At 35.5% G+C, this 23,520-nt stretch overlaps 1 protein-coding gene across 6 annotated transcripts; it reads left to right on the plus strand.

Moving 5' to 3' along the window:
- Positions 1–215: 215 nt before the first annotated feature.
- LOC149779828 (orexin receptor type 2-like) lies at positions 216–23,183 on the plus strand. Of its 6 annotated transcripts, XM_089936494.1 has the most exons (4): positions 1,379–1,702; positions 2,853–2,945; positions 6,863–6,922; positions 20,302–23,183. In XM_089936494.1, exon 4 carries the CDS (start codon positions 20,354–20,356, stop codon positions 21,596–21,598), a length of 1,245 nt encoding a protein of 414 aa, XP_089792620.1. In that variant the 5' UTR covers positions 1,379–1,702; positions 2,853–2,945; positions 6,863–6,922; positions 20,302–20,353; the 3' UTR covers positions 21,599–23,183. The 6 variants fall into 6 exon arrangements, with proteins under 6 accessions (XP_089792617.1, XP_089792620.1, XP_089792618.1 ...); XM_089936491.1 differs by lacking the exons at positions 1,379–1,702; positions 6,863–6,922 and adding an exon at positions 216–289; XM_089936492.1 differs by lacking the exon at positions 6,863–6,922 and having other exon boundaries at positions 1,381–1,702.
- The last annotated feature ends 337 nt before the right edge of the window (positions 23,184–23,520 follow it).

Raw genomic sequence — 23,520 nt, forward strand, 5'->3', positions numbered from 1 at the left:
AGAAGAAAGAGAAAAACATTTTTTGACCTGATTATATTATTGAAATGTACACTGTACACAAGCGAACGAAAATATACAAGCCATACGTTGTGGATGTGTTCCAACGTCATGCCAAAACCAGCATAGTACATTTTTAATTTAATTTGCAATATGCTTGTAAACAAAAATATACAGTTAACTGAACCAGGATCTGCAAGTACAAACTATCGTGCATATATATGGAGATAAAGTTCCATCCGGAAGGGAATAAAAGGTTCGCTGATAGCAATGTGGCCTTTTCCTAGCGATGGTAAGTGGTATAGTTCTGGTATTTTTAGATGATAACATGGGAGTTTTGCAAATTTTATAGCAAAAGTATTAATAGTACTTTTGACACAAAAGTCTACCCTGTTAGTAATAAAATATATATCTTAAATATTCTAATTTAAATAAATCAAAGTTGGATCAGTATATCAATTATCAACCTGTTCCAAAGCAAAGTATACAAAATTAGTTCTCCGACTCGAAAATAATTGAGATGCGTGAATAAGAAAACTGCTAACAGGAATATTACTAAAATTTCTAGAGATTCGTTTAAAAGAAAATTAAATGAGTAACTAAGATTTGTAAGAATTTTTCAATGACATTGAAGCGTAAGAAAACAACACCATCATAATCAATAAATTAGATAAGTTTTATTATCTTGTGGTACAGCTTGACTTTACGACCAAACCTGTGAAACAAGATAATAAATAAAACCAAGAGTATCAGATCCCTTAAGCCAGTGAACAAAATTAAATGCAAACGGTGATAGAAACTCTTTGATATATTTCACACAAATTTTGTCCAGAAAGTAGGCAAGAATACAAAATGGATATTTGACGAAAGTATACTTAACGTTGCACAGAGACAAATACTAAGCACTCTTGGGAAGCCTGTATATATGTCTGCTTGAATGGAGTAAAGACAAAAAATACAAAAACGCTTAATCATCCCGTTACACCAAAAAAATATATCAGTGTACACAACACCATGTTGCAGTGTAGACAGCTTAATTGATACGATGCCTGAACAAGGCTCTGCACATTGAAATGTATTAGCATGAATTAAAAGTTTTATATGTAAAATATTATGATTCAAGTGCATTATCGTACCGTATATTTGTATTAGAGATATGCATTAATCAGATAGTTTGGACATTGCAATCATCTAAATGCACTCCATACGGGGCTTATTAGTACTTCACATTGTATAAATTTTACAAACTCGCCTTTACAGAGGTATTCATCGCATTCGTGTGTTTTACAACTGATTGGGCGTGTTCACAAAATGAGTCTACAACGAATTAAGGCCTTACAAATGCTAAACCTATTTTGTTTACAGAGGATGACAAGAAACACTTTAACTCAACAAAGACATGCCATATATGCAAGCACAATACTGAGACGACGTAAAGGACCATGATCACTCTGCCAGTAAATACAGCGGGCTGCTCATAATTGTATTAATTTGAATGTATGCCGAACCACTAATGCAACACACCCAGGGTTAGCTCATAATGCGAGTTTAAGATATCAGGTGTGGAATAATAATTTCTTTTATGATTATAACATAAAAGTGACAATTAAAAAATAACATTCATGGTGGAATTAGCACGATACCGTGTAGATACGCAAAAGCATATAAGGAATTCTACCCACAGATGACAAGATAAAATACGATGGTGAGTACGAAAGGTCAAAGTAAAGGTCATTTCTTATGTGCCAAGATGCCGATAATGTATGTGAAGGGCCATGAGCGAATACATGCCTGTAAATAGTTGAGGATTGTAAAACTCAAGTCCTGTTTGAAATTCTGATTATCAAGGGGCGTTTAAGATCATCGCTTTCCACTTAAGTTTGTGACATACGTGCACCTTGCATATCCGTATTCTTCTTAACGTTCAATCTGAAACAATATGCCGTCACTGTGCAAGAAAGACAGAGAGAATGTGTGTGTGTGTCTGTGTGTGTGACACTGGATACCGTGCACAATATTTAGACATTTTGCGCCACTGGTTGCAATATGAACTTCAAATGTTTTCTTTTTTTACTTTTCCTTTTCCAAGCCTTTTATTAGTTATTTCACTTTTGCATTGATTCCATATGTGCACTGTGACCGTATTAATTCCTTTCAGCAGCTACGCATGGTGAAGAACTGTTAATTAACGAAGCTGTTACTAGTTTCCCGTATTTGATATTACTAGTCCCTACTAAAGACAAAATCATGCTGAAAATGACTCCATATTTGTAGCTGGGAAAACTAAACAAGCATATTTGATGTGTACAGTGCCATCTAGTGCATGCAATTTTTGTTTTGCTATTTTAATTTAAATTATACGTGTTGAGGACTTTTTGTGTCTCAAATGTCAACATTTAAAAGAACTTTAGGTTCTAAGCCGTATAAGCAAATTCTTAAATATGCATGTGCATACTGCTTGCGGATGGCATAATGTTCTTTACTATCTGATTATTGCTACGTGTGTGTGTGTGTGTGTGTGTGTGTGTGTGTGTGTGAAAGTTCCTGTCTTTTAAGAAAGATGTTTGTCTTTTACGGGTTAATCCCGCTCGTGAATGAATTGTTTATAATCATAATATTTCATCAGCAATTTTATAATCAGCAGTACATTATGTATTATTTTATGTATTGCGTCAAGTGCTGACGCTTTAGTAAATTCACTTTAATTTCAATAGTACATTATACTTCATTCAGAATAAAATTCAAATTTTATATATTTTCCTTGTCACTAAAAAGCGCGCAATCATGACCACTTACTGAAACATATACTCGTGCCCACTTAAGACTCACTATCACTTTTGTACAAATTTCCTTAGAGCTTCTACCAGTCAAGTCCGCGAGAGCGGATTTTAACTGCTGAGGAAGGCGCCTAAAATTTTAAACTGAAGAATCCAGCAAACGGGCTTGCAGTAAGTCAGTGTTTCATTTAATTATTTCTTTTTATTGTTTTTATTTCTAGCTCATTGTCGTTCTTTGTAATCACACATGTTACGTATATTTTATAATGGCATTTCATTAAATAATGCATTCTACTAAGTAAGCTTATATATATATATATATATATATATATATATATATATATATATATATATATATATATATATATATATATGACAATTTTTGCATTTTCTTTCAAGTATATATGAACAATTATAACCAAAATTAACAGGCGGTCTTCGCGAGTGGATGTGAGGAAAGTATACCTGATATACCATTAATACCTTTTAGAATATTGATACTTGTTAGAAAATGGATGTCAGAGGATAGCAAGGCTATGAAAATAATTATACGAGTACACATTGTTACAAAAAAAAATGTACAGGTGCAGCATGCTCCTATATTCCAACTTTACGTCTTTTTAATACGCATTTCTTCTACACCAAAGTGCTATATCACTGCTAGTTTCAGTGTTCTACGTTTTACTCATTTTGAAATTTAAAAAATATAACCAAGCCACACATGAATATGTTACTCTCTTTTAGGTAATTATAAAATTAAATGCATGATTTTATGCCATGACATATGACCCAGGATAAGTTTAGTAATTGCAGAAGAAACCAATGAGATAACACCAGTTTCACAGATTATTACTCCCACCTCTTCCCACCCTATGATATAGTCATAACATTGGTAAAGATGTCGCAGACAAAAAACATGAGAGAAAGAAATGCGTTGACAATCATTCAACTAAAGTTTCATAATGGCAATCTTTCTCTGGGCGTAAAGTCATGGTTTGCAATTATCATTCCGGAGATAAAATAATAATTGTACAAGTAAGTTGTTTCCAGGGAAGGAAAATTTTATGAATATCTCATTATTTAAACTTAGGTGCTGATTTTTGTAGCTAAGGCAGGTGCGCTGGTGCACTTACAAATTCGAGACATCGCCAATACCTCATAATGAAAAGACTGATATGTATCAATGCTCATCTAATCTTTTCTGCGTCTACACTGTCGCACTGGTGCGCATATTATACAAGGGTGCATACGATAGATGAACAAATGGCCTGAGAGGTCATTGTCATAGATTGTATAGCTTACTATTAAAATTAAACAGGAAAATTGTTTTGCAAACGACAGTTCTATCCTTATTTGTATTCCCATCCTTCTTTTCAAACAATTTGCATGCACACACATTTTCGCTCATTTTGTTAAAGTCTTGTTTACATAAATGATTCGCGAAATAAAGGTCATTGTAAGTTACTGAATTAAAATAGTGCCATAACAGTTTGAGACCATTCCTTCCATAATAAAATGTTAGAACTCTCTCCAAGAAAGAAATTTTAGTTTGAAAACAAAATATTCTTGTGTGGTTAAACTGTTTTAGATAAGTTAACCAGCACACATTTTTGCATATATTTATGTTGTTTTTTTTTTCTCCAACTCAAATCTTTATCGGTATAAAAAAAAAAAGGTCAATGCCCTGGTTACTTTGCTCATCTGGTATTATCAAAGTCATCAAATATTTCATTGGTTATCTTAGACCCATCAGACGTAAACGGGAATAACACGAGTTAACGGGCGGTCTCTGACCCGTCCAGCAAGGCACATAACGCACCGCGCAGGCTCAGCAGTCCTTCACTCATGTGATCTTGCCCTTCTTTCAAGTGCCTACTCGAACTGTAGGAAAATGTCGCGCTGTAATTGCCTAGACCTATCAAATACACCAAGTCTCGCTTCCGATTTTTTTAACAACATGGTGTTTATGATTCATCGCAATATTTATAACGTTTTGTTTTACCAAATGAAAGCATCAGTTTTGCAGCACCAACTTTTTCATATATAGTTCATAAACTGATTAAATATGCTTTTTCCATTGTTTGGCCGGCCAGTCTCATAACAAGGCATCAGGGTTGTTACGTCACGCGATGTCATTCTTCAAGAGAGAGAGAGAGAGGAGGGAGGGACTTTTATACATGTTCGAAGCCAAAGAAAATTATTAATAAAATTTTGGTAGAAATTATTATTTTTTCTTCGTCTTTATCCAATACAAGCTTGACAAGTCATTACGTGTGTCTTGCATAGTTATGTTTCGTAGCAATTCGTGTAATAACATCATGCTAAATAAGAACGATCCGATTATTGACAAAATTACCGAAATACTCTTCTAAATTGATAAATTACTTGCACTGACTTTCCCTAACAAGTACTGCCAACTGACTAATCCATCTTTAATATATTGATAAGATTTTTGACCCCATATTAGTTTCAACTGTTAGGTATATGGTCTACTTTGTCCGGTAATGATTAAACGTTCCAGTGATCATTCAATCTCTCGTGCTCATTAATAATAAAACGAAGACTGCAATATATTCTACCATTAATTGAATGACAAATCGTAGGGTTAATGAATTAAAAAAGCATTTGATAGCGTCCTGCAATACCTATCCTGCATCTAGTGGACGGGTGTTTATTATTTCCCGAGATTTTTTTAATACAACCTGTAACTGCTTTGAGTGTGTGAATTACGCGGTGAAATGTTGGTAAAAGACGAGGAATGCGTTATAAACATAGACATATACGATGGCACACTTGGAAACACGTGTAATGGTAACTAACAGTGAATCAGTATATACTATTCAGTGTCTAATATAAGAAAAACTGAATCATAATGGCAGACTAGACTTTTAATACTAGTATTAACCGGACATCGGGAATGATTTTACTCTAGTACTATATGTGCAATATTAATATTAAGCTAAAAAAACAACATCTTAAGATTTTAACGAGAGCTAATCGACTTGTCATTTTTAACGAGAGCTAATCGACTTGTCATTTCAATGGGAAAAATTAGCTTTGTTTGTAAAATGTTTGCACACAGTGACCCTGCTAAGCCGTATAGTATTATGTTTTCTCAATGAACAGATTTTACATCAATTGAAAATAGTCGTGGCAGTTTAAAGCGAGCAAAGCTTGAGTGGGCCACTCTTTAAAAAATTTTAAAACTAGGTATGTAACAAGTCTCCAGTTACCGTTTAGGAACTATGGGATTGAAGAGCCTACAGTCTCCCAATTACCTCCCGGTAATTTGCGCATGCTCCACGAAGGAACAAAGAAAAGTAATATTCGTCAAGTTTGTCATACATCATTTCTTTCTTCACGAAACTTGTTTCGATTTCACGAAACTTATTCCCCGTTAGAAAGGTCTAAGATTTGTACTCTTATTTTTTAGTTCAATGTCAATATCAATAAATATTTCTTACATCTTAGGAAAAGTATTTTACACAGGTAATTATTATACCGGAAGAATATATCTTAGCCAGGTTGACAGGTGTCACATTAGTACTTCGGTTTCAACTTCAGATACAATACTCGATTTTTTTTTTAAATCCATCTGACGGACATTAACTACCTAGCTAAAACATATCGCATTCGAGCAAAAAGCAAAATAAAAAGACCACCACCACCCCAAAAAAGAACCTACATCTACCCCACCCACCCACCCCGCAAAAAAAACATTATATCCACTTAAATTATGTACTAGCTGGTAGGTTTCGCTACATCCAGGCTGAGGGCTGACACTGCATTTTCATGGGCGTAGTTACTGTAAGCAACTGAGTGAGAAAAAAAGACTGCTGGTAAATGTTGGCGATGAACTGGTACATGATGCAGTTCTGTAAGTGGTTGCATCTTGTGGATTTTATTGATGCTGGCGTTGGGTGGTAGGTGCCTGGTACAGCTACTAGCATACTAATTTTATATAACAGTACAACTGCCGTACTTGTCCAAGTTGTTGAGTCACCCCTTCCTCCCCCCCACCACCACTCTCTATAAACAACGGATATCACGAGAAGGGTTGTGCAATATGCCTAATTTTATATTTTCAGGTCAAAACTCCACAAATCTGTATGTTTACATTTGACTGAATGGCTATCTACCGGATCTCGGTAAGTGTGCAGAGCGATTTTGATTGCGGACAAGGTCAAAGAAAGGTCACATATTAATAAGTTGGGGTTTTATGTGATCATACTGACTGACAACGCGCGTAACACTATGGAGATGTGTCACAATGCGACGCGTGAGGATTCTTAGCTTTTACAAGGGAAGCTGTAATATATTGCAACCTGTGGCAGCCCATGAATAGCTCCCAGCAACCGGCGCCCTATGCGAACCATGCAATGCAATCGGCGCCCCTACCCACCCCCCGATAATTTTGCAAATTTGGCGCTAATTTGAATTTTTGCCTTAGGCAACCGCCTATAGCACTGGCAGACTCTCGTTCGTTTGGAGCATCAAGCATATTTTTAAAAATTGGACAAAACTGAGTCATTTTATAACAATTTATAATTTCTCACCCGATTGTCGCCAGGAGGTCCTTAATACTGTCAACATAGCTGCGTTTCAAACTAAGCGGAAACCGTCAATGAAAACAATCAGACAGACTGCTCACTGTCCTGTTTTGGTTTCTTTACTATTATATTTCAGTAAAAACTCTTCTGTTCCAATATTTTCAATGTTTGATTTTAATATTTCTAAAACAAATTGTAGAAATAAAAACGGTGGATCTCTTTATGCATGTGTACAAGTTGATGAAACTCCAAAATGCACGGAATTATTAAGGTTATTTCAGATGCTGAACTACATTACATCTGTTGCTTGAAAACAGACCCGACGATGCAAATATGGCGACGGTGTTACTAAAGAAACTCCAGTTTGATTCGAAACGCCAACAACAGTGTTTGCGACCCCATGGTTACAATTAGGTTAGAAATTAGAAAATGATGAATGAAATTACTGTCTTGTGCACTTTTTATATCCTTGATGCCGTACGTTTCTTAAATCAGTAAGGGGTACAAACAAAAGGGAGATTATGCGAATACTATATTTCGCCGCCCCTGATTGCAGGTCATATATCTTCGTTTTCCTTCGATTAATATCCAGTTCGCATGTAACAAGAAGAAAAAAAAAACCAGATCGTTCCAAGTTATTTTGCAGTTCACAATTCTACTTTGCTGGAGACTATTGATCGAAATCAATCAAATCGATCAACAGTGTTCCGATTTCACAGCAAACTTCCCTGGAGTAGAACTAATCGGAACAACCTTTGCTTTTTCCGTCAAGTCGAAAAAGAGATAAATTTTTCTAATTCACGGCACTCTGCTCCATCGCTGTTGAATATTATCCCTACCCCGACCAGCTAAGAGGACACGTCTGTACGTTAAGTGCAACAAAATAGTTCCAAACACTTGGCCCCATTACTTTGTTTATTTTCATTACTTGCTAAACTCAGTCTAATATATGTATTGGTTGTATTTTAAAGTGAATACAATCCTTCGTTAAAAAAAAGTGTTATATATATATATATATATATATATATATATATATATATATATATATATATATATATATATATATTCTAAACGAAGAGATGTCCATGCCTATTGGAGTATTTCCGTTTTACAGTCGTTAGTTTCGTAGTTTCGGAGGTGCGAGGTTTTGCGAGTTGTCAAGCTCTTTAATTTCGGAGATTAGTAAATAGTCCGCAATCCCATAATGCCTCAGTTAAAGGGAACACCGGAACACCTCAGATGCAAAACCATCGGAACTTATGAAGTTTGACTGAAAAAAGCAGAGGTAATAACTCAATAATCTACTCGTCACACACCTTGTAAACTGAACTGAGTAGCCTACAGATATAAAATAGTTCGTCTCCCTGGGCGTGAAACAACTGGATTCTCTTCTGGTATGGTCACTGAATGCGAACTGCTGAGCGAGTTGAAGCGTATCATTGATATTGAAAGTGTGTGTGATTTATGTTTTTTAACGTAGCTTTAACGATTTTCCAGTTATATCACTACAATGTTTGCAGTGTGACAGTTTACATAGATGTATATTAATGGGGCATCATGCCGCAGATATGTAGCATCATGTTCCACCCAGTCACATTATCCTGACACCAGGCTAACCTCTTAATGCTGAGGCAGCTGCTAGTAACATTTTGATAAGTCTTTCGTATGACTTTGCCGGGTACGAACCCGCGACCTCCCGCATCCGAGGCAGATGCTCTAAGCACTTAGGTCACCACAGCGGTCGTGATATTGAAAGTAACACTCTGTCCGGCAACGGAAGCGGTGTAGGTAGATACAAGTCCTTCTTATATTTGGAAGAGCCAAACCAAGCCAGCTACTGAGAATGTGTTTCTGACCCACACCACTAACAACAGAAGTGACCAAATACAATTACTTATTAACCAAGATGTTATTTTATATAATCTTGGAATTTAAACCTAATAGATAGACAGTATCCAAACGGTGAATCCAATATGTGTTTTTTTTTACAGACGTTACATCTTGGAATTAACAATATCAGTTGAGCTAAATAAAAAATCTTGTAAATAATGTAAACCGTCATGGATGTGTGTGAAGACATTAGTTAAAAAATTGGATCAATAAAGTTATGAATGTCAAATCTATGTTCGATCATGCGTTTAGATACTTGCCCACGGGTTTGTCCTATATATTGTATGCCACACTCTTGACTCTTTGCACATGTTTTCCAAATGTATCATAGCATCTGTATCATTTCCTACTGACCGCTTGATAGCTGCAAACCTCGCTCGTAGGGGCGATCTTTAGATGGTCGCACGGGCTAACACTGACGACCATATTTTCAAAGGATATTGGGCTTGGATCATGAAGCAATTCATCACATTCTTAAAATGAAAGATGTACATTTGAAACTGGAAATAGTTTTTAAAAACATTGAATATTAGACAGTGTTTGAAATGCTGGAAGTTACGCTAATTATCAAACATACTCAAAAAATATATGAATTAAACCCAATGTAACGGCGATGGTCTGGTTCAATGTTTGTGAAACTGGATGTGACAACCACAGTTGTACTTACTGCCTGATTATTGCACAAGTGATACATTTTGGACATTGTCAAAGGTAGTCACCAAACAAACCAATCGATTTTCAAGCATTACACAAAGTAATGTGTGTGTGTGTGTGTGTGTGTATATATATATATATATATATATATATATATATATATATATATATATATATATATATATATAGTTTATGTCTGGATTTATAAATACAAGGCTCGTGCATATTAGGCTCATGACCTCTACCGTAAAAATTAGGGGGTGTCCGAATACGAAACTATCCAGTGAGACCATATGGCAAAAATCTAGATGTGTTAATGATATCATGTCCCCTTTCCACTTCTTGTACATGCATAGTGGGAAGGGCTGGTATGACCGGAAACTTAGAAAGCAGAAGTGTTAAAACAAAATGCATGTTCACAAACGAAACTAGCAATAACTTCCTTAAAAAAGATTAACATTTGTTCCATGGACATCTTTCTTTAGTCAGACATAAATTGTATGGAGTCATCAACGGGCATTTTCATGTTGTTGTTGTTTGGTTAATTTTGTGTGCGTCAACAAAAAAAACTCATTAAAGATGCTCATGTTTAAACGTGCGTAGTTGTTTCCATTCTAAAATAGATCATGACTAAAAGTAATATGGTCACGTGACGCCCAACTGTGTAGTCTGAGAAGCGAGTAGCAGATAGACCCCAAGATGCTTCACGTTAATTTCTGTGCTAATAAAAACAAAATCTATTTACTGCTGTCTCCGATGGAACGAAATCATTTTAATGCAGAGTTTCTTCTAAGCCAGGGGTGGACAACTCAAACGATTACATGGGCCAGAAAACTAGACGGGCCGCACTGCGAATGTTTTGTCTGTAATTAAAGCACACGTAAACATGAGCCAAATAAGGACAAAAGACGCGGGTCTCACTAAATGTGTCGGCGGATCGTATTTTGTTCACCTCTGTTCTAAGAAGTGCAGTTGTTATGATCCGCCATATTGTCGGGTAGTTGGTTAGTGCCAGACAATCTGTATCTTACAACTAAGTTTCCTTTACTCTGTTGCATGTATGGTCCTGCAATTTCATGTATGCCTTCATATTTATCACTTATGCTAACACAAATGAAAAGCAAATTGAGGTTTTAATGGTCTAAGATTTTGCGTTATTTACTGTATAAAGGCGAAGCATACAAGACATCGACAAAATTTCATGTTGGCTCTTTCTTTGCGAAGACATACACATTTGTATCCAATTATAATCGTGAAAGAAGAGAAAAAGTTTCATTTGGTTTAAATTTATGTTTTATTTAATATTTCTGCATAGGTGCCTTTCAAAAGAACCAGTTATGTAATGTCCGCATAGGTACTTTTCAAAACAACCAATTATATTCTTGTAGTTAGCTTTTAGTTTTATTTTGACTCATTTATTGACACACTTTGGTCCGTTTTTTAAATGTAGGCACGACGTCCAAAGTAATGGAACTATAGTTAATAGTTACTGTTGTCAGGTTTTATGTTTAATAAGTATTGTTATATGTAAGGCAAAATGTAAATAATGTGTTCCACTTGCAATAAATTACTTATTATGCTGTTTACCGAAACACAGACACTGAAACGACTGCAAATATTAAAAAACTACAAAATACTCGCTAGTTTTGCCCCTTTCGATGCTTTGACTTTTGGTAGTAGCGTTTAACTTTTCGGTGACTTCTTGGAAGCCTCTACATACCCAACACCCAACCAGTGACGCAGTGCCAGCAGCATTTGGTAATTGTTGACTGTGGGTGGTTTTCGTTTCTTTCTTTCTTTTCCTACCGGCTTGTAGTAGGTCCGCGGACGGAAAAACGTTTAATGACTTTTGATTTATCAATCAATTTATAACAAGCTTATAAATTCAGCATCATCATTTATTGTAGACAACTGAAGCGTTGGTTGACTTGTGTAACATCGATAACAGCACAAAACATTCCATGGCAAAGCGAGCTATATGCAAGGCATTGCATGGGACTGTATGCGCGGCCTTGAACCATGGCAACGTGGCTCCTTCCGCCTATGATACAATTGCATATAATAGCAATGTAAATTATGCACACTTTCTTGATTAATCATTAGCACTCCCGGCGGCCCAGACGGTGGTGTCAAATCATACTTGAAGTGGAGAAAACTGGAGAACCCGGGAAAATTCCAACCTTGGCTGGGCGGACACTAACCCTTGCACGTGGCAGAGACGGGATTAGAACCCGGAACTGCTGACGTTCGGAATGAATATGGTGTCATAACGGTATCTACGTCCGTTTTGCTAGTTTGTGCAGCTGACTACTGCGATAACACTAATTTGACAAGTATGACCTGGATCCGGTTTGTTAAAAAAAAACATTGAGAGTAAATATTCAGCTGAAGTTGTACACGTTAATTATTTGGGGCAACAGCTAGGACACTGGTATTCAACCTACCTTTCAAACAAGCCGCTTTTCTGAAATTATATCACTATGAAATGGACCTCAAATTGCACTTTGTAAAAAAATTGAAAGAGGTAGAGAACGTTTAGTTGAGTATTTGATAAAATTAAAAAGTTTTATATTTTTAAGACAATTAATGACTTAGAAAACAAGCCCATCCTAAAAATGAAGATAATTTCTTTTTCTTTAATGGAAGTTTTTTTTCTTCCTTCATGATAAATCTTTCCATATGAAAGTAACTTGACATTATCGTATTTGTTAATGAATTAGTCATCATGCCGTAGTGTTTAATATCACTATCAACCTCAATCGTTGCGAGAAGAATACAATTGACGTTAAAAAACGGACTATGTCTCACAAGAAAAGTGTTGCCGATCAATCTTGGCCATCCTTCTTTTATCATATTCTCTGTTTATACAGTAAAAGTATGGGATACAAATTAGTTATATACAAATTTGCTAAAATGGAAAACTTTCTGTATCGGTAAGACATTAGGTCTCTATAAAAAATAGTCAGCCATGTGACACATGGCTATTAGTTTTTTATTCTGTAGCCTTACACCATCATAATTACATTCTCCCAGTGACAAAGGGTGCTGCTGATTTTAAATGGCCCGCTAGAGCTCGAGCAGCTATGTAGTCGCTGCTTTTCCATTTTCTGCTACGGCCCTCGGCTTCAAGAAATACATTTTTCAGTGACCCATGGTGTCAAAAAGGTTGAACAGCACTGGTATAGGACATAATTCAGCGAGTCAGATATCAAGACATTTCTTTATATGTTCCTGTTTTCTTCTTTTATCTTTTCTTTTTTCTTCTATTTTTTTTTTTTCATTTTAAGAAAGTATGTGGTATCATATTGAGATTTCATGATGTATTGCTAAAACAAATATAGCCCACTTGAAAACGCTGTTTGTTTTGTTAATCAGTGGAGCATATCCCCATCTCACTTCGTATGTAAAAGTGATTCTGATCGGATATCTCTTCCAGATCAAATCTGACAATCTAACGCGTTGGAAACGAATTGTATGGACTTCAAACGCGTTTCTTTTGTTTTTCAAGAACCCCTTCAGTTTTGGTCTGCAGTAAACTATTAACGACCTTTTTTTGGATATTGCATTTTTCAAGTGCGCTTGACTGAATAATGTTATGCTTGATATCTGAAACGTGTGGATATGTTCAACAATAAACATTTTAGTTATACCGTACTCCTGCAATAAGCACGGTTTCCATGGCAATATAAAAAGGGATTACATTGTCATTTGAGTAACACTCAGGGGCGCGCAATTCATTTAGGATCAGTCATAGCAACTGGACATCCCTTATAGAAATCTTAATATACAAAATATTCCCAAACAAAGCAACAGACAAACAAGCATACAGTTGTGTTACTTCATTGTTAATGTGTTTAAAAATAAACGCATTTGTTTTTTAATCGCGTTAAAAATACGAGTCATACGTTTCTACACTTTTTCTTTAGGCACGAACGGCTTGATACTTGTTCAGCAATGTTAGCAGAAGTTTGAGTTTGCAATAATAATGTTCGCAACGGTCCTAGCTACTTTTACACATTTAATCTACGTCGTTAAAGGAATGTACATCTGTGCTTAATCACGCCTTTATTCGTGAGAGCTATGACATTTATTGAGCTATTAAGCGGAAGTTTAACTACATATTGTCCAGGAGTCACCAATTTGATAGCTACTTCCACTCTCTCCATCAAACTATAATGACCCACATCTGAGCTATGTTATACATTGCAAATGTAGTTTTACTGCACACAAAGTAATCAAATAAGATTGTAATATGTATGTTTCTTTGTCTGTCAGTATATATGTATATATGTATGTATGCATGCGTGTGTGCGTGCGTGCGTATATGAGTCACCCTCTTTAAATAAATCATTATGTATGTATGTATGTATGTATGTATGTATGTATGTATGTATGAATGTTTTTCGTCTATGTAGGTTTCGTAAAGCGGAGAGGAATTTTCATCACCGGCTACAACATATCACATGCAGAATTAATTGCTCCAAAACTCATTAGCTTTCAAGTACTAGTAAATAATTGTACAGTTAATTATGCAGCAGAGGTACACATGCGTTGTTCTTGAATGCATACAAATAATTTAACTGTACATCCTGAGTATGTGTTTATAACAGAGGAATCACAGCAGACATCAAAAGTTGACCATTGCCCTCCCAAAATTGATGTATGCACTATACATGTTGCACTTATGTCCTAAGTGGAAACACTCTGCCGACAACCTCACGAAATTACCACACATCCTAGACTATTACACTTATGCGAACGTTTCTCGACCTTTATAACTCCACCCACCCACCCACTCACCCTGAAACATATACTCCACCATCCGTGTTGGCCCCAGTCGTTAGCATACCGGACTCCAGAAAGATGCGGGTTCGAATCCTACCATCAAGTCACCCGAGAGGAGGTGTACTTAAATTGCACGGGCACTAAAATGACCTTTAGTGTGTTGCTATGCAGTAAAACACTAAATTAAACTAAATCTGTCTCCACAGATCCAACCCAACCCCCAAATCAATTAGCAAAGTTTAAAGTCTCCACCTTGGACATTGCAGGTCGAATTACAGGATATGGCATTCGTAAGCATGCACGGACGAACAGTGCCAATTAACCTAGTCTTTGTCTCGAAAAGCGATGGTATAATAATTAATATGTAGCCTGAAACGACAGTAGTTCCAATGTTACAGGTTTAATGAGTAAATCGACTATTTGCGATAAAGCAATCCAATGGAAGAAATAAATTAGATGAAATACACACAATATATTCCAGACCTGCAGCAGAATTGAGTATGTATGTATGTATGTATGTATGTATGCATGCATTAAGTTTAACAGCACATCAACACAATCCTGGCTATATGATTTAGATTTTAAAAGGTAAATCTGTCAACATGTGTAAGATTTTCAAAAATAAAAGCTAAAGGTTATAAAGGTAAATACTTTATACATAGGGTAAAAATAAAACTGAGATTAGTTTTCGAATGAGACTAATAACGAGTTTTAAAGAGTAATTAATTGTGTCGAGAACCTGTTCGGTACGTATTGACATTATAAAAACTTTAATTAACTGAGTATGTCAAGAGATTGTTTATAGGGGAGTGGCATTATAAAAACCTTAAAAACAAAATTAATTGAACTTGTGTTGAAGGTGGTGTCTCTAATTACTATAATCAAAGTACAAAATCGTTTCGTGACACCTAACAGACTGATTTAACCTCACACTAGTTCAGCTCGGTCCTGATAAATATATTTTCAAAGTTTATTTTGATATGTACCACTGATAATGTACTTCAATACTTCTTCATGAATTTAGCTTGGATAATGGTATATACGCAAATGTTCAGGTAGGAAAAAGGTTTGCCTAGGTTTTTAAATCAATCCAAAATCACTGTAAGGTGACTGAAGATTAATCATACCTATATACCTACCGTACTTTATTACTCTGTGAAGATCATAGATGACAACTTATATTAGTCACTTACAGCGTCATGTATGTACCTGTAAACATTAAGGTGTTCAGCTAGAGCCATGTGAAATTAATTACATCTACGAAATATGGCTGGAAGATAAAATGAAGAGAAAATGAGGGAATATGGACTTGTTCGAAAAGGAAATTAATGACATTAGAACAGAGTGGGTAACCTCCTTTTGCGCTAGATGTTCTGTATGGTGTTTTATGCGTGGACTGGATAATGATTTTCATTTAGTTGTGCCATTAAAAATCTAATAATATAGGCAGTTTGAAAGAAAGACTGGATTTACATGTATGTAGAGCCATCACAACATGCAGAAGTACGACATTCTCTCTCTCTCTCTCTCTCTCTCTCACACACACACACACACACACACACACACACTCCAAGGTTTTGACAACGTTATTAATTACCTACTAACCTACCTACCTAACTGCATACATACTACTTATTCCCTATTACAAATTTAAAAAATCTGCAAATCAGAATTTTAGGAGTCGAGCAGATTCCTAGACCAGAAAAGCTGTAACGAGATTATTAAGGCCTTTTGTTCAAGTTTAGTCCAAAGGAAACTATTCATCATGTCTAATCTGAACGATGTCTGATTTGATATATTTAAACCTTAGAAGTTTCCGAGACGTCACACGTTCTACGTTAATACATAACTCATGTTTTATTTTTCAGATTTGTAAGCAAAAAGAGCTTTTATATTCCAAATCTGACCATTTCTTTCTTTTTCCCCATCGGTAATAATTCAATCTAAAGACATATGACAGTCTACTTAAAAAATGCCATCAAAAACATTCAAGTATCACCATTCAAGTATTGAGAATACATATAGCTGACTCTTCATAGGACTGTATTTACTCTAAACACTTTCGAAGTCAGACATAAATTGATAAGATACTGAATTAAAAATATTCACGTATCTGTTCAAACGTTAATATACACAGTTAGTGTTATCACATGAGAAAGACAACTTATAATAAGGTCAATGTACATGTCTGAATATATCCGATTGATGCTGACAAAAATATGTCAGGTTTTACACCAGACAAACAGGCATCAATATAAATTTTTCTTTAATGACCAATTTTTGTTTCCTTGTCACAGCCATTTTACTGGTTCAAAAAAAAGAGACTTGAAATGATATGTACTAATAAACGCACGTACACACACGCGCGCGCACACACACACATTATAGCACTCCGGCTGAGTCATACCAACGACTTAAAAATGGTACTAGCAGCTGCTTAGCGCCCAACATTAAGAGGTTAATGTTAGGACTGGTCGGCCTAGTGTTAGAAAAATGTCACTGGGTAGGACATGATGCTACTTATCTGCGGCATGATGTCCCAGTGCTAAACATCACTATAAACTGCCACATTGAAGACATAGTAACTAAACTTGTTAAAGCTACGTTAAAAACCCAAGACACACACACACACACACACACACACACACACACACACATATTCCTGACTTGATAGTATCGATTAAATATAATTCTCCAGAAATTGTAAATGTAAACTGCATATCTGAAGAAGATAAACACTGCCAAATTAGAGTTCAATAATAAGCCAGTAAAATCATAGGTAAAAGTACCTTCTTTAAAAGAGGTACAAAATAAAATATTAATGTAAGAGACAAAATATTAAATACCTCAAGTACAAGGGGTCACAATTTATTATAAAACACTATTATTCTCCAAACACTAAAATATGAGGGTGGATATTTTGGTTGGAGAGAGAGAGAGAGTTGACCCAATACGAATGAACGTGATTTCCAAATAGATTTTATGCATCATGTTGAAAGCATGAGTTCTTAGTTTTCTCTGTGTCATATATGCGCGTACCTTCGAAGTATACTGCTGTGGTTTGACGGTTTGACGGTTGTTCCTTGTATGACTGTCTCTCGTGCACGCGAATCCACAGAACGTAATGAATATTTAATGCAATCAGCAATAATTACCAGAGGTGGATCGGTATGGGGTGTGAGGGTGGAGTGGCGAGTGTCCAAGCCAGCGCCCACCACACTCAGTCGAATTTTTTAGAGCAAGTTTTCTTTACATTTAGATGGTTACATCCATGTCAATCCAGGAACTTTCAACTGAATCAAATGCCTTTAAAGGACATAACATGAAAACGGTCAGATGTGACAACTAGAATTAAATAGAAGATAAAGCAAAGTACAGATAGAATTTCCGCTTACTTAAAGTTTTAAGAAAATACACTTTTCTTTATTTCTTTCTTTTCGTCGTTCTGTTTACCCCTATCAGCGTGTCATATTACCTACCAAGGATTATTAATGTGTGCCTTTATGGCATATTAACCTTTTTGGGTATTAGAATGTGATTAAACGCATGCAGCTGTGATAATTTTCGAATTAATGTTGGTATATTTAAGTGCCAATTACTTAAAGAACTTAGATCACCCTTTCGTAATTGCAGTTAACGGGTCAAAAACCTCAAAAGGTCTTCAAGATGTTATCAAGTGGTTACAGGAAGCAATAGCCAAAAAATTACAAGATTTCTATATTGGCTATAGCGTGGATTAACGATATCTTTACTATATCCGTATATTGGTTATAGAGTAGGTCAATGATATCATTTCTCAGATATTGGGAAACTTTCGTACTATAAAATAGACGTCTTTCTGAGCTGGCGTTTTTGTTCAGCTGTCCATACTTGGAGCATATCTGATAATATACCGTTTGAGGTATGTATTAGATAGATAGATAGATAGATAGATAGATAGATAGATAGATAGATAGATAGATAGATAGATAGATAGATGGATGGATGGATGGATGGATGGATAGATAGATAGATAGATAGATAGATAGATAGATAGATAGATATACAATCCACACATGACTTTGGAACCATTAGGTTTAAGAAATTCTTCCACTGATTCTGTATCAAGCTTTCTTAAGGTACCGAATACTGTGGTAAAAAAACAAAAAAAAACAGTATATTATAGGATTGTACACCAAGCATTATGCTAGCACTAAATGCCATTTCTCGCGCCACTTGCACTTTTATGGAGAAAATATATATCTAAATATTCAAAACAAATGCTGTTCTATTACTTACATTGATAAAAAATAATTGTCCATTTTTGATCTTTCACCTCTTTCTTGCCACGTTTGTCTGTTTGCTATGTGCTGGTCTTTTTATTGGTTTTGCTCTGTTCCTTCTGTCTGAATAATTTGCGAAACACAACTTTAATACATTATTCTTAAGAACCACCGCAATTTGCACATTAGTCATGAGTTATTCAAATAATAAAGATTTAATATTACTTTTGCATTCATAACAAGGTAGATAAAACTAAAGTTGATTTTATTTATTGCCAAGTATGAAAATTAAATAAGTAGATAGCGATGAACTGAAATATGTTTACAATACTTCTGTTTAATGGAAGATTATAGACATGCTTTGGGAATGATTGATGTAGATCAAAATTGAGTTCTACATCATAATGGAGACCTGACAAGTTATTGTTCTGGTGATGTTTTTTGTAGTTTATTAAATAAATCGTTTAAGTAGCCTATAGAAAAGAGCTTTTTATCCGGCATCATTTTAATTTATTATGGGGATTAGTTTAATGATAATCAGTATAATTGTAAGTATTCATTTCCATGTACCTTTATCCCACTAATACTTATTTTTTACTATGCATTTAGTTAGTTAGTTCTAAAATTTTAAAATGGTATTCTTTATTTCTGAATTTAAAGTTATACCCTTGAAGTACCTGTTGGGACTTGGAATGTCTTTTTCTCTCTTGCTTAGAGCGCATGACTAGTTATATGAATATGGTTTTGTCGTTTCTACTTGTTTCTACTGACTTATGATTGTTAGTTCTACATTTACGGTTATAATATATGTTCGTATTTTATCCTACAGAAAATCTTTTGGTAAAAAAGAATACGTTTTTGCCATGCAATAGGTGAAAATTGTTCAAATAAAAAACAAACACACATATATCGAGAAGATCAATACGTGTCATTTATTCAGTAAGTCAGTCATACCTAAGTAAATAAGGCAGACAGATAGTCAATTACATGGAAATAAATAAATCGATAAAGAAAAAAGAAATAAATAAATTTGTGTAAAATTTGTCTGCATCTTTCTTTTATCACAAAGATGTTGCTGTATTGGTGTTTGAATCAAAGACAAAATAAATAAAGAATCTAATATGAAAAACGTCTAAGGCTTGTAAAAGATTGCAACATGATCAAACCTTGAACCATTAGTTGTCAGATGAAGATGTCGATAGGATGACTTCAGAGCTGAGTTAACCTGCAATTAATGTTACCCGTAATTAATTAATTAATTTATTAATCAATTAATTAATTAATGAGCGTAGACACATACTGGATACATCCAGTATGTATTAATCTAAAGAATAAATCAATTCTTGTTTTAAAAATTATATTCAAGGTGCCTTATTTTTCTTTCAGATAGTAAGTCCATATTGATGGTGTCTGATTGACTAAATTCATAACTACAGGCATGTCGACAACTGAAGCTACCCTTGGCAATGGGGCCGAAAATCTCACATTGCATGTACAAACAAATGAAAGCAGTAGCATTGACACAGGAGAAATTCTACGGCGGTACAATGACGAAAAGGCGAATCTGTACATCCCTGTTATCGCCTATATGATAATTCTGACGATCGTTGGCACAGTAGGAAACATTCTCGTCTGTTGCGTTTACGGCAGCAAACCCAAAAAGACGTCTTCACATTTCTTCATTTTGACTTTAGCTGTCCTTGACCTTTTGACCTGCCTCATCGGCATGCCAACAGAGGTTGCAGATCTTCGATATCCGTATATGTTCTATGCGTCGGCCGCTTGCAAACTTCTTCGCTTTGTGGAGTCAGTCACGAACATAGGATCGACAATAATCCTAATCGTCGTAGCTGTGGACAGATATCTAAGAATATGCAGACTTGGACGCCATTTGTCACAGAAAACTGCAAAACGATTGTGCTTTGTTGCAATTGGAGGTGGCGTCCTTATTTCTTGGCCGGCATGTTTACTATTTGGTAGACACACTATCACGTTGGAAAATAATATAATTGGAGTAGACTGCTCAACAGACGACTCCGTGAAAAAAAAAATCTACCCAACCGTCTACTACGGTTTTCTGTTTCTTTTATTTATTGGATGTACTGTGTTTTTCACTGTGATTTATTGCAGCATTGGAGCCCAAATCTGGAAACAGAAGAAGATGAAAATCGGAGAGAAAGCAGACAGAAGCAGTTCGTCTTCCAAAAATCGCCATTTTAGTAACAGCTCCATGAAGGACACCGAAGGTACCGAACCTCGATCTTCAGATCCCATCAGTACTGAAATGTCGTCTGAACCAACTGACGAAACCGTGCCGCGAAAATACAGCAAGGACAGGCGCATCTCTTCTGTCTCACAGTCAAACATGACAAATGGTAAGAAGCAGCAGATACAAATCACTCGGACGACTGTTGTCTTATTCGCAGTAACGGTTGCTTACATCGTCAGTTATCTCCCCTTTCTTGCCGTCATGGTGCTGCGAAGCATCAAAAAAAATTTTGAGGCTGGGCTGAGTCCTACAGAAGAAGTTGTTTATAAATTTTGTGTGAAATCCTATTTTATCAATAATGCCATAAATCCACTTATCTACAGTTTTCTTAATTTCAACTTTCGAAAGGACGCTCGTAGTGTTATTAATCGTTTATGTGTGGCATGTTGCTGTTGTCGACGTAGCGAGATTTAATATGAATATTATACAAATGAACAAGTCTGGATGCGAGTATAATATTCATTTAGGAACCATCGTACGATATCTCTAGATAGAAGATCCACCAAAAGAATAAAATAGTTGCATGTTAACGGTCTACGTCTTTTATCAATGCGAAGATGCTTGGTTTATTAGTGATTTGTTCGTTTAGATGAAATGCTTGCTGGACTTGATGGTGCCTGGATAGATCGGTCGCAAGATGCAATGCAAGGCGGATGCTCAGCCTTGGCAACATGTTTACATTTTTAATGTGAATCGGAAGTAAATGTTAGACCGAGTCTACATATACATATCCCAAGGATATCCTCAGCATTTTTTAAAGTCTACAAACAGTTTTGAATTTTCTGACATTACTAATTTGAAATGTGTGGGTGTGGCTTGAACATTCTCGTGGACATTTAGGTGCCGAGGACATGGCTATGATCAAGGGCTATGCAAGGATTTTGATTTTCTTCATTTGTTCTTGTTGACCGGCACGATTATTTGACTGCCAGAACGAAGAGTAAAACACAACACAAACAGCAGCGAGTACCCGAAATTATCAATATGTGTACATAGTATTATGTGGGTTGTTCAGATTATATCTCGAGCCAAGAGCAACTACTTATATTTAATTTAAATGTCAAGTTTTCAGTTTCATGCACTTCTTTACTATTTCCTGAGAATGGAAGAGGATATGACAATTAATCATAACCGATTTAAGAGAGCGTAATAATTGTTTCCATCAACACTGATTTGTTTAACTTATTGTATCCGAATCACAGTTCTACTCAGGCGATATACGATTTTTAAAACCTATGCAACAGTTAGTCGGGAAAGCAATTAGGCGCTTAAACAGAAGCTAATAAATTGTAATTAAGTATTCTGTAGATGTTTAAAACATAATTAATTGGCGCATACATTTTAATTGCTTTCGAAATTGCGAATCAGGTGTACCAAGAGCTCCCTTCTCATTGTAATGCCTACACACACACACACACACACACACCTTCACCCACACCCACACACAAACACACATACACACACACACACACACACACATATATATATATATATATATATATATATAGAGAGAGAGAGAGAGAGAGAGAGAGAGAGAGACAGAGACAGAGAGAGAGACAGAGAGAGAGAGACAGAGAGAGAGACAGTGACAGAGACAGAGAGAGACAGACAGACAGACAGACAGAAAATTATAAATATACACTAGACAGAAAGGAAAATGCTATCCCTGAATTCTATAGGAGAATGCTTGATAATAGAAGGCAGAATGAATATTTAATACAACGGCAAAGCGGGTGGTACCGTTTACCTGCGTACCTGGCTTCGAATCTCTGTACAGTACCAACTGAAAATTCTTTAACCTGTATGATAGTATTATATATATATATATATATATATATATATATATATATATATATATATATATATATATATATATATATATATAAGCAGAAATGAAATTTTGTTGATGTCTGATGCGAATGAGCAAAAGGACACAGTACAAGTCTATGTTTATTCGGCACCATTATTTGTAATAAATATAACAGATGTCACAAATTCATTTGTTTTTGTCATTACTCTGGCTGGTAAGAAACAGCGACGATAAAAGCTTCGCACTAAATTTTTGCCTGCATAATTTGGTACCCTCTACAGTTATTATGCTTCCAAGGCAACTTGCACAGTGGAAAATATATTCTGGCACATCTCCATACTGCTTTCATGTATTGTGACTGAAATTTCTTTACATGATTACGTAAATTTTGCATCATCCGAAGCAGACAGCTATCAAAATGGCTGCTCCTGTGTGTTCCAAAAATTAGTCTGAACAGGTCCAAAGTGTACTAACTTTAGAAATTATTAAAATTGAAATCTTTCTGCCAAATTGGGCAGTACCAGCT

Source organism: Sinohyriopsis cumingii, chromosome 16 (assembly GCF_028554795.1).
Source record: "Sinohyriopsis cumingii isolate HCF-2022 chromosome 16, ASM2855479v2, whole genome shotgun sequence".
Taxonomy (NCBI): domain Eukaryota; kingdom Metazoa; phylum Mollusca; class Bivalvia; order Unionida; family Unionidae; genus Sinohyriopsis; species Sinohyriopsis cumingii.